The sequence below is a fragment of the Alligator mississippiensis genome, chromosome 7 (assembly GCF_030867095.1).
Source record: "Alligator mississippiensis isolate rAllMis1 chromosome 7, rAllMis1, whole genome shotgun sequence".
NCBI classification, from domain to species: domain Eukaryota; kingdom Metazoa; phylum Chordata; order Crocodylia; family Alligatoridae; genus Alligator; species Alligator mississippiensis.
This window is the reverse complement of record NC_081830.1, coordinates 89,197,480-89,210,374: the sequence shown is the minus strand read 5'-3', so window position 1 is coordinate 89,210,374 and position 12,895 is coordinate 89,197,480. Positions and strand designations below refer to the sequence as shown.

Genomic DNA, 12,895 nt, shown 5'->3' with positions numbered 1-12,895 from the left:
GAGACAGCAAAATACGAAGGTTACGAAGTGCTGGGGGAGAAAGGAGAGAATGCCACATGGCTGAATTTGGGGTTTTCCAAGCTTTGAGTTCTGAACCCTTTGTTCTAGGTCTGTTGATAAGCCCATATGAAACACTATTGCTAAAGTTTGGAGAAGATGTTTTTACTTTTACTGTAAGTGCTTACTGTCATATTCACAGCTATTACCCTGGATGACTATTTTGAGCGTAGTATTTAACCTATTAAATTGTGAAGAGCTGAGAGAAATATTCTGCGTGCCCCTTTACTGAATAGTTTACTACCAAGTCCAAGCTTATGTGGCCATGATATTTGTATCCATTCATAAAAGGCCTGTATGAACTGTGCTAATTGTCCTGTTGCTCTATGATTGATCCTTTGTTATATTATCTTGGGTTTCTTGAAATCATAGGGCAGAATGGCATTCCCTTTGGAGGCCTGTGTTAATCAGTAGCAGCAATCATGTGGTCCGACTCCTTTTTTTCTATCTTTTATCACATACACCCCCACACAGTTTTTGTATCTGTCTAACTGTTTTTGTTAGGTGTTCATTATTTTAACTGGAAAACAGCTAAAGCAGTTCAGCACCCTAGCCTGGGTACAGTTGTGCTGTTATAAAGATACCTCATGCTGCCATAACTTTCTCCTCTAAATACCTGAGAATAAGGTATACTACTCTAAGCACATTTATACTGAAGCCTGTACTTTTATACTGAAATAACTTGTGTCCAGCAGATTAGGGGTTGTTTGGCTTTGCCTATACTAGATTCATCTTGGAAGACAGCAGGACAGGATGGTGTCTTAGAGACTAATTTGTTCAGAAATTCATGGGCTTCTGTAGGCCTTCTGCCTAACTTTTAGATTAACACAGCTACCTACCTGTCTCTGCTTGGTTTCAAACTGGTAATATTAAAATAGTACAGAAACTATATCGGTAGACAAGCTTCTGCAGACCAGAGGTTTAAAGACTAGTCCCTCTCTGTTACATGACTGTAAATGACAACTACTAAAAACTAGCATGGTCTGAATTCTTCACTTTCCACGAGACGTATCTGTGCAAGTTTGTCACTCTTGCCTTCCTTCACTAGTGACTGACTGAACTTAGGTCATCTTGATTACAAACCCTTATTTTCAGTGCCTAATGCGTTCTGCCCCAGGTAAGGAGAAAAAGATATTGCTAGTCAGCTTTTGTCCCATAGCTAATTTAAAGAAAAAAAAGAAGAAAAAAAGACCAGCAGTCTTAAGCAACTGAATGTCTTGTCCCTTGAGCCCTGTGCATCTGAAATCACACTGCGTGTACACGTGAATACACCCCGGTAGAAGGCAACCCATCGTGCACAAGGAATGTCCGGGAGCCCATAGGAAGATTTCAACCGCTTGCCAAAGAAATGGGTATACATAGCTCCTGGAAGATTAGGACCAGCAAACTACCACCTGCATGCTACTAAGTAATCATCAGTGCCTCCTTCGTGCAAGTGACTGTACCAGCCTTCCTAAAAACCCCAACAGAGATGTAGAAAGCTTTCTGTTGGCCTGCCTTCATCCTCCCATTCTCAGGCAAAATTAATGAGAAAAGTGACAGCCCAGCTTCAGCATCACATTTGTACCATCCTGGGTGCTTTGCAGCTGACTTCAGACCAAGATGCAGCATGTGAACAGCACTAGGACATTAAAGAGGCTGTCTTTTATGGCGGTGGATGGAGGCTACGCTTCACTGTGTTGACTGATTGTTTAACTCCAGCTCTGACTTTGGACACAGCTGGCGTGTTTTGATGGCAGAGATGGAGGGAGCTCAGCTCTGCATTGGCTCCAAGCATTCCTCTCGCAGGATGGAAGAAAGTGGACAACTTTTCTTTCCTTCTGACTGCCACAACCCTCCCTGTGGATCTGAGAGTCCCTCATTTAGTATCTGTACAAGATATCAGGCATGGTGAAGCAGCAGGTTCCCTACCACCAGTGAGGTGGTGGCACTTGCATGTTCCTCTTTCCAGAAGGGTAACCAGTGCCTGTGTACACATGTCTTGTCTGCAGGCAGTCAGCTCCTAGGTGGAGATCAGGTAGTTCATGGTGAGTCAGAAGGGCTGGCAGTCAAGCTTGGGTTAGGGTTAAGTTTATAACAGATTTATAATTGTCAATGCACAGAATCTAATTATTGGGGAGATCATCTTAACTTGGAAGTTGTCTTGGATTTGGGTAAATATGGTGATTATCATTCTTTGCTCACGTGGCTGGAGTTCTGACTGGTAAAATGCCATCTCTCTGTGTTTAATTGTGTACAGCTGTTGAATTTTGTGAAATAGAAGGGACTTAAGTAAGACCTTTCCTGAAAATCCATTTTCTTAATGTAGTGTGTGGGCCTTATAGTCCTAAAACAGTCAGTAAATATTGCATGCAAGGTGCTGTTATGAGGTCCCTGCACACATTTGAAATGATTGTTGTCAGTGTTTGAGCTGCATTTGAAACTTGCATCTTTTTTTAACACTAGGATTTCTCCAGTGATGACACTAAGCTAGAATACAATGTAGATGCAGCCAATGGCATTGTTATGGAGGGATATCTCTTTAAGCGAGCCAGCAATGCCTTCAAGACTTGGAACAGGTAATACTTCAAATGCTCTGTTAATTATGGTTTGTAACCATGCTGGTTATTGGCTTGAATGTAGCTTGGACTTCTAACTTTACAAATTCATCCCAAAAGGCAACTCTGTGGAATTGATAAGTTGACAGAGTGGTTGGCCTGTTAAGTTGATCACCAGGGATCCTGGCTTTCTCTGCTAAAAAATGACAAATTCTCAGATAAAATCACAAATGTAAAACCCAGATCCGTTAATCACAGAAACTGCCCTCAGTCTGAAGAAATTTCTTCTTGTTTTCTTCCCTACTTGTTCACAAGCACTTTACCTGGAGTAGTTGCCATATTGTACCCTTGGCCTTCACCATCAGACTCTGAAGCAGTATAGCTCCTGATTTTAGCTACCTGCAGGGGGGTTGCAAAGAGGATGGAGCTGGACTCGTCTCAGTGGGGGCAGATGAGAGAACAAGGAGCAATGGGCTCAAGTTGCAGCAAAGGGAACTTGAGGTTGGATATCAGGAAAAACTCTCACCAGGAGAGTAGTAAGGCACTGGAAGAGGTTACCCAGAGAGGTTGTGGACTCTCCATCCTCAAAGGTGTTGAAGACCTGGCTAGACAAAGCCTTGGCTGGGATGATGTAGTTGGGGCTGGTTCTGCTTTGAGCAGGGGGCTGGACTGGATGTGATCTCCTGAGCTCCCTTCCAATCCTTATTGTCTATGACTGTATAAAGTGCATTGTTTATAAATTTAAACACGGAGGAAATAAAGGGTTTAAAGACTGGCAGCTTGTGGAAAATGTACAGTGAATGGTAGAAATATAGTGAGGGACTAAGAGTTGGAACCTTTTCCTCCTATCAAATACACATGCAATCCTGCTGCAGACTGAATCCCATAGACTGTCTCTCGGTGCCTGTGATGATCCTGGAAGGGGTTTGGACTTGTACGTTACTGCACAGGGTGTGCATTAGTTGCTCACGGTTACAGCTCTCAGCACTTGGCACGCTTTAATTATGCTTTCAGGGGACTGCATGTTTGGAAGGCAATGGTGGAAATGCTAACACGTTCCAAACGGCTGAATGCAGCAGCCCAGTTTGAAGTCAGTTGTGTGACAGTTCGATGCTGCCCTTTGCTGTCACATGCCAGTAGCTTTGCAGTAGTGCTTATATTGGCCAACAGTTTCCATACTCTTTAGAGGGGCTGCTGTCAACCCTCAGTTGCCTGTTATGATTAAACTTTTAATTGACAACACTGTCAAGGTGCCTGGTCCAATCCAGGGACCAAGTGGACTACCAGTGATGTGTAGACCAGTTTTGGGGAGCGCTGTATTAAACCGTCTGCATGCTGTCACGCATTCTGTCACCAGAGGTATATCTGAGTGTGATGCGGGAACCTGTATGCTTTGGTATCGTGAGCTTCAGTTATGGAATAGCAAACTTCCTAGCAATGAAGAGTAGTTTCAGATCACTAACTAACATTTTTTTTTAAATTGAAGACAACGAAAAAGGGTTGCTGGCCGGCCATTCTCAGTGAGGGCCCAGCACAAGTTAGCCCAAGCTTGATTCTGAGTGTTTCTTTCCAGAGGTGATAAAGGGTGAAAAATCCCATTTTTTTTGTTCATCGCTTCAGTTTACTGGATGTCTGAGCCAAACTTGGTTACTGTTTGGCCCATTTTATAGAGGGAGTCAGAAATCTGGGAAATGTGTTTTGGCCATTATATTGATCTAAAGCTATAAATACATCGCGCGGTGAAGCAGATTAACTGCATAGGGGATATGTCCCAGCACAACAGGTCCGCTTCATTGGGTAAAACAGAAGTTATCCGTTTTTCCCGATCCTGCGGGACAGCACTTGGGCGTGCCTTTGCCAATGGGGAGCACCGAGTTTGCCTGCCTGCAGAGATGTCCCAAGTCGGACTGACCAGGTGCTTCTGCAGGCAGAGAAACCTGGACTTCCCCCATTTGCAGAGGTATGCCCTGATGTGGGGCATAGCAACACAATATGCACCCCTGAGGAATCCCCTGCCAGGGGACTTCTCGGTCGTGCCTCTGTAAATGGTAGAGCCTGGGCAGGTGCCCCCAGGCCTTCAGGGGCCTGAGCCTGTACGCCTTTTGAATGGGAATTCCCGGGGTGTGCAGGATTTAGACCCCTGAAACTCCCGGAGTACCTGCTTGGGATGGCTGGAGACCACGGGCTGCCCACGCTCTCCTGCCACAAAGCAAGCAGAAAATCTGTTGCAAAAAAGTGGCAGAGATTTATACTACCTGAGTCACAGCCACCTGTTTTGGGTATTTATGGCACATCAAGGGGGATGGACATCTGTTTCCAGCCTAAGAATAATTGTCAGGGCTTATTGAGTCCTCTGTTATAGGTAAGTTTTTAATATTGTTCAAGTCTAACTATGCATAACTGTCTGTTAAGTCTCTGTTGATTTAGTGCAGCTGGTCCTGCATTTATGAGAGCAGTGCTGTGACAGTAGCCCTGCTAGTGTAACACAGTGGCTGTTCCTCTCTGGACTCCTCTTGCACACTGAGCTGGGTCTGGCCTGATCTAGTGTGAGGGAGCAGTGAATGGCACCACCAGACAGCAACCTGGTGTGATTCCCCAGAGCGACCTTTTGTAGTCTGGAGCAGAAGGGTGGTAAATGCGCGGCTGGCAACTCCGCGCTTCAGAGCTTTGTTAAGTTGAAGCATATTAGTTTGAAAGAACTGGTGCTCTAGAGCAGGGGTGGCCAGCCTGTGGCATGCATACCACAAGTGGGACACGGCAGATCAGGGAGGGGACAAGTAACACTCGCAGATTAGGGCAGGAAGCAGAGCAGCAGAATAGGAAGAAGGGGTCAGAATGGCACTCGGGGAGGACGCACGGCTAATTTGTGACGCTTGCTGAAAAGGTTGGCCCCCACTGCTCTAGAGCACGCGTGCTTTTCTTCCCCAGTGGAGGCTGTGTTGAAACCATGAAGCAAGGAGTGTGGTTTGCCTTCTGTGTCACAAGTAGAGAGCATGAGATCATTTGGATGCCTCACCTGGGTGCTTGGGACCTGACTCAACTTGTTGGTGTCACTAGGAAGGTTTCTTGTTGACTGCACCGGGCCTTGGATCAGGCTGTTGTTGAGAGGTGTTTATAGTGAGTAATGCAGCTGCCTGGCAAATCGTGAGGCTAAAGCTTTTGTTCCCTCTTTGCTTGAATCCTCTTCCTTGATTCTCATAAAGTCTTGACTCTGAGCAGGACACACAAGGCAGATGGAGGGCAGTTATATGGTGTTGTGAGAGAGATCCTCCGTGCCTCTTGGTCTCAGGGCTGTGAACACCAGCTGCACAATGTACTGTGTTCATTTATATAATGTATGAATATGGGAAGTGTAATTGAAGTCTGATGAATATATTAGGCTGACAGCACAAAATAGATGCAGAGAAACCACATTAATAATGTGCTTCATTATACTTGTCTTGTTTTATTTATTACTCATAAATACTGCACAAACAGGTTACTAAATGAATCATGAAAACTGCAGGGTGACATCACTGCCTTCTAACTTTTACATTATTATTTGCCTCTCATTTATTTCTCCCTTACTTACATTTTGTCAGGTTTTATATTTTTACATGCGTGTTTTAGAGCTATACCTCTGACCATTTTTTAGGCTGTTCCAAGGAGCTAAAATACTGCATTTTCAGTAGAACGCATGCTACATGTGAGAGTTGTGTACATGTGATGCTGACTGACTTCAGCAGTAACAGGAGCTGAAACGGAATATTTTTATAATGGAAAGTTTTAGTAAGAGTGCAGACAGCCAACATGATAACTATGCAGTAGCCTGCTCTGGATTTGACTCTAACAGCATCTCTGGATTAGTTAATCAGGGAGCTTGTTTGCATTGAGCAAGTAGCTACACTAGGATGACACTGATTAGGGAGCGGACATGTGACGGATTCTGCGTAGTCACTACTCCACGTAGTAAAGTCATCGCATGTTTTTCAAGGAGTGACTTGAACCCGGGCATGAATTATGCACTGTGTAGTCAGTTTGTGTTATGTGTGCATCAGGTCTCTGTTGCACTTCTGCTGCATAACAACATCCTTTTACTATGTAGGAAATGTCATGTGTCCACACCCAGACCTGATTTACAAGATGCTCCTAAAATGGCTCAGGAAGTCAAACCATTCCTCTTGTTAGTGGGAAGCCTTACATGGACAATTACTCTTGTTTCTGGAAATACAGATTTGTTTAAATCCCACTTCTCCTTTATTGATAACGTGTGTGCGCGAATGAAATGTGTGTATGTGGCAAACAAAACTCTTGGGAAATTAGTTATATATCCTGAGAATTTTTTTTAAGTTGGGTGCTTTAAGCCTTATTCTTTAGTTCTGCTGTATTTTCATATCATGCTAATTCTTTGCTTATTTTGCTCATTTTACAATTTCATTCCTTTTCCTCCTTTCCCTTATGTTTTAATCCTACCCCATTTTTTCACATGACAGGAAAAAGCCAGATCACATCAGGTACCAACCAGCTTCTTTTATATTTTCCCGATGTTTCTTTGGCACGTAAAAGCTCTCCATTAACCCTGCATTTCATTTTGATTACTTGCAATGGATATCAAGTGTCTTAATCTGAGAGAGCAGGAGGATTCTGCATGGGATGACAGCACAGCTGCTGTTCAGTGCCTTCCTTTTAACTGCTAAAAAAGATTGATGCATTCATTCATAATCCCAGAGAAGTAAAAAATAAACTTTAAATTTAGTCTCCGCTTTCAGAATTTCCTAGAGTAGATGCTAAGCACGTTATCTTGTTCTCATTTAAACCCTGGTAAATTGTGCCACTGATTTGAATGGGATTGGGAGCAGAACATCAAATGCTGATGTCTCCTGATCATTCTGTTTTGTTCACCTCTGAAACTACATGATTTGGTTTGCATAATCAGCAAACAAAATGCTTCCCTTTTTTTGAAAAGCTATAAAGCTAATAGACGTTTATTGAATCATGTTAAGTTTCCTTTTCTTGTTGCTATCTTTTTTTTTTTCTTTTAGATCGTGGAACCTTGAAAAGACTCTTCGGTCACTTATATTCTTTTCTATTTGGCATAGATTGACTTTTTTCCTGCCCCCCCCTCCTCCTCCCCACTTCTTTTTTGGATAAGATAAAGTGGCATTAGCTATATTAGAAACTCTGGATGATATAGAAGTCTTTGTCTAAAAGTCTGCTTTGTGCACCAGTACAGCATTAGTTAAGTGCTATCATAGAGCCAATAGGAGTGGCACAGTTGACTTTACGACCCCATCAAATACAGACGTTTCTCTCTTCTGATGATAAAATGGTTTATTTGAGTGCATTCCTGGTAATGCTTGGCCATGACAGCAAAGTTGTCCCCAACCCACTTATGGAGCTTAATCCTAAGAACATAGCAAGTTTCATCCCAATAATATAGGGACTGAGGAACAAAGTGCCGGACCTTCAAGGACTTATCTTAGCCCATTCTTGCAAAGCAAATGAGTTTCCTAGTCAGATTTGATCAGTTTACAATAGGTGATGAAATCTCAATCGTTAAAATCACTTTAGTACGTCTACTAGTGGTTTTAATCCATTGCAACATTTAGCTGGCAGTTTTGTTTAAATGCATATAATAGTAATATGTTCACACACGTTTGTCTTGGATTTGTAGTTAATGTCCAGTCAGATTAACGAGTGTGAACTGCAGGGTATACTAAATAAAGTATGATGTTTTCAGCAAATTTTACTCCTTGTCTTTTTTAAAATCTTAAACTAATAGGTTTCTTTAAATAGATCAATTCTTTACCAAAAGAAGTCATGGAGCAATATGAAAAACCTCATGGCAAAGATGTCAGATGTGCCATGAATTTGTTGTACATTACATTACAGATGCTTTATGCTTGCCAGGTTGGAGTTCGCTCCCTGTAGTGACTCCCTAAATATTTAACTGTACAACAATGGAGTGTGTTGGATTAATAGGACATCACACCTTTTATTTAATGGTTATTACTAGAAGTTTGCTCCATTGCATGTTATCTCTTGTGGCAGGGCTGCATTTTTCCTTTTGTCTTGGGGGCTGCTTTCCTTGTCTGTAACTAGCATATGTATAACAGCAAAGAATAAGCCTGGTTTTATCTTTCTTTTTCAGCCTGCTTTGTAGTTCAACTACTGATTTATTTCCTAGAAATAATCTACACTATGCTTGATTAATACATTCCTTCTAGATGGTAAAGGTGATACCTTTTAAATGTTGTGACCAAAACTAAGCTGTAGTTAACAAGCGCTTGGGGAAAAAATGTGGTAAAGGCCTTTCCATGTTGGATCCAATTTTCTGAATCCACATTTAGAATGATATTTTATTGTGCTGGAGACCCTGTTTTAGTGGCAGTCCTCTTCTAAAATGAAGTATAATTCCACAACGTTTGGAAATACAATTATTAAAAGGTAGAATCTCATCTGACTACCAACTAAGTACTAACTGTTTTATACTAAACTTTCCAATATGGTCCTGAATTTTCTTTTGTTAAGTCTTGTTTTCCTCTTTGTGTGCTTCCTTTCACGAAGGGCTTGTGGTGATTGATTACCTGGGATGTTTTGTTGCTGGTTCTTGTGTGTTGCAATTCAATATTAATATTATGGATAACATAAACTTACTATTTTGAGGAGTCTCTTACCTAGCAATGCCCTCATGCAAACTGACAGCACAAAGTAATGATGTTCTCTATGCCCTGTGTTTGTGGTAACAGCCGTAATATGACATTATAAGCCACAGGCGTGTATTAACATACAGAAGTGTTCAACAGCCTTGAGTCAGAACTTCAAAAAAACCCCAGTGTGATTGGCATTTTGGGGGTCTGTTTCCTTCCCTCCCTCGCTGTTTTCCAGTCCACAGTGTGCGTTCACTTCACTTTTTTTTTTACTGCAAATTTGAGTGTTAGGAACATGTCTTAAAAGAAATGAACCTGAGCATCTGGGCCTTTAAGAAACAACAAATACTGGGAGACTTGCAATTAGAAATTGCAAGAAGTATTGACACTGCTGTCATTTTAGCACCCTAGTAAGTTAATTTCTAAAACCTCTCTTGAAAGAATTTATGAATGAGGAGTCCAGGTACGAAGTAGTGTTAAATACCCATTTCCAACTTTTAGCTTGCCATGAAAATGTAGAAATAATGTTCTTTGCAATTAAAACATTTTGTAGTGAATAGTTTACTAATATGGTGATAACATGAATGCATTTATTTAAGACTCAAATTATTTAAAACTTGCTCTATTTCTTCTGTTGTGTGTTTTCTCTTACATTTTCACTTTTTCAATGAAAGCAACTTACATATCCTCGTGCAAACTTGTCAAAACTTACCGAAGCATAACTTTTTTGTGAATCTTTTTTTTGTAATGTATTGCCATAGATTATGTGTTAGTACACTGTGATCAGTAAGCACTGTAAAATCCGTGACATTTTGTTTGGATGTCTTTGTATTTAAATAGGCGCTGGTTCTCAATACAAAATAATCAGCTTGTGTACCAGAAAAAATTCAAGGTAAGTACTGTACTTCCATTAATAAAAAGGGCATCAGTGGGAATTAGGGGGGGCTGTTTGGTAGAGCAGGGGAACGAGGACTGAGAGGTGCTGCCGCTGACCTGCCGAGTGACCGAGCAACCCACTTGCTTCCCAGCCTCAGTTCCCCCATATGTACTGGGGACGAGACCTGTTTTTGCAAACTCTTTGAGATTCCTGTATGACGGGTAACTCATAAGTTTATTATTTTTGCCGATCCTGGTAACACCTCATAGCTAGGGGCACATCTCAAATGAGCCCACAGTGACTGGAAATTCACATTTCCCTGAAAGCAGAGAGCAGGTTGCTTTGAAATTTCAAACAGGATTAGGTTTTGTTCCCTTTAAATTTCCTTTGCAATTTTTTTTCTGAGTTCTCTTGAAAAGTGTAATAAGAAGTCTTTGAATTTGGAACTTAATCAAAATACACCATTTTAGAATTGTTGCCTGATACTCCTTTAAAAATATTGTGTCTTGATAAAACTTGGCAGTGGTGTGGCTTCTGGGAAAGTCTTAATCCTGAACGTTTAAGCTGTGCACAAAAACCTGATTGCTTTGGGGCCGGGAGCAAGTAAGTCTGACTGGCTGGTGGGTCATAAGGGCAGGTGAACGTAACATCCTCTGTCGAGTGTTTGACTCCTAACATTTTATCCTTTGACGGGAGGCATATGAGAGCTTGTGTTTAGCTACTGGCACATGCCTTGCTGTCAACTGATAATTAGGGCTGTATGAAGCTTCAGTCCCTGATTCGGCGGAGATTTGGCCCAATTCAGTGGCTGAATCTCCGAATCTGAATAGAACCAGAGGACCCTTTAATCTCTCCGAATCAAATCAGAAAGATTTGAAGATTTGGACGTAGGGGCTTGTGAATGCTGCGATGCTGGGGCACGTGGAGGGCTCCCCTGCACTCCTATGGGACGCTCCATGTGCCCCAGCATCGCAGCAATCACGAACCATGCCTGCTACCTCAAGGTATGTAGAAAAGACTTTTAAAGCTGTCTCTGTACAAATCGCTGATTCTCCTAATTGGCATTGAATCTTCAGATTTGGATTCGGCCAAATCGAATCCAATCCAAATCAATTCATCAAATCACTGTCCCTGATTCGGGCCGAATCCGAATCGAATAGGGCCTGCTTCGCACACCCCTACTGATAATATATCCCATGCTACTCTGTGACTAGCTGCATTACACCCCGAAGGTCTGCCCTGTCCACACGTGCTGATGCCCCCCTCAGACTTAACATTTGAAAGAACCTCGAGAGTGAGTGTACAAAATCTCTGTTGTAAAGCAGTTCAGGCTGCTGCATAAAGCATGCCTGACAAACCCACAGGGCCAAGGCCCACAGCAATACGTAGCTCATCTCTTCCATGCTCAGAAATACCCCAAGTTCCTTATGCAGCAGGACAGGCACTGCAGCTTTAGCTCTGTTTCGGGCTGGGGAGACCAGCCTTCCTTCATTCCCTTTGACAACCCCTTGGCAAGCGTGCTGTTAGCCAACAGCTCAGTCCCAGGACCACCAGGTGGGGATTAAACGGTAAAAGACCGTCTAGAGAAGGGCAGAGTGACCCTGAGGAGTGTAGCAATTCGGCGACACATTCAGTGTCTCATCTCGTCTCTGGCAGGGGCAAGCCCACGGGGTTTTAGTGTGTGTGGTCTGATAATGGTGAGGTGTGTGCTTGTAGCTGGGGGAGGAGAGGGTATAAATCCTTATGGGGTTTAACTTTTGTAGGTCTGTCTTCATTATAGTGGGGTGTGTGTATTTGTATGTGACAATCCCAACGGCATCATCACAGCTTTTTGTGCAGTAATTTGTCCTGAACAGTCTTAAGACAAATCCGCTTTTTGAAAACGTCGTAACCTAGGGTGGGCTTTTTATAGACCAAATTTATTAAAACTTTCTTAAGCCAACCTCTGAATTGCATTTGGGATGAAGTGAGGGCCTTTTAAATGGCGAGCTTTGGCTTTGCGTTGCAAGCTGATCCCATATCTTCCTAGAAAACCCAGTGGGACTCACTTGAGAACTATGCTGCTTAGCTGATCAACAGCTAAAATCGAATCAATTCTGTTCAAGTGAAAAGGGTATTCTCTGAGGGCAGCATTACATTTCTGTGCCCATTAATATTTAACTATGTACGTCCACCAGCACTATCAGATGTCCATTTACAATCCTGTAGTTTAGATTAGGTTTTAAGCCCTTGGAACAAATCTTGTATGAAATAATAAATAAGTAAATAAATCTGTTGAGACTAGCAGAAACTGATCTTCTCCCCCCATGCTCTAAAACCTGGACTTGTTTTATTCACTTTCTTCCCAGGATAATCCTACAGTAGTTGTTGAAGACCTGCGGCTTTGCACCGTTAAGCACTGTGAAGACATAGAAAGACGTTTCTGTTTTGAGGTGGTCTCCCCAACAAAGTAAGAAGTAGTCTTCAAATCTCTTACGTTACTGTTGCAGCCTCGAAAGACGAGAGGCCTGCATCTCTTGGGAGCCGTTGCAGTAGGAAAGGACCTAAACAGCTTGGTTCATTAAGATCTGAGAGCAGGAGCGTGCCATGCTGCGAGCTGCTGCAGCTGAGCATGCGGCGGGCTGCCGACGTAAATGTGCCTTTTAATGCTTCTGTGGTAACAGCTGATGGGCAGGAGCTGTTACGGGTTGTGTGCAGCCTGACCGTACTGGCTTGCTCGTTGCAGGACAGGACTTGGCTCCCCACTTCTGCATGGTGGGAATAAAGCACAACCTAGCCTGCAGTGTTAAATTACA

The 12,895-nt window shown here is 42.6% G+C and overlaps 1 protein-coding gene across 2 annotated transcripts in view; it reads left to right on the top strand.

Annotated features, from left to right (window-relative positions):
* ACAP2 (ArfGAP with coiled-coil, ankyrin repeat and PH domains 2) overlaps positions 1-12,895 on the top strand; it is a 100,617-nt gene that overhangs the window by 66,100 nt on the left and 21,622 nt on the right. For both annotated transcript variants that reach the window (XM_006264140.4, XM_014595805.3), the window contains exons 10-12: positions 2,503-2,615; positions 10,064-10,115; positions 12,449-12,549. In XM_006264140.4, coding sequence (XP_006264202.1) covers positions 2,503-2,615; positions 10,064-10,115; positions 12,449-12,549 — 266 coding nt within the window. The remainder of the gene's footprint in view (positions 1-2,502; positions 2,616-10,063; positions 10,116-12,448; positions 12,550-12,895) is intronic.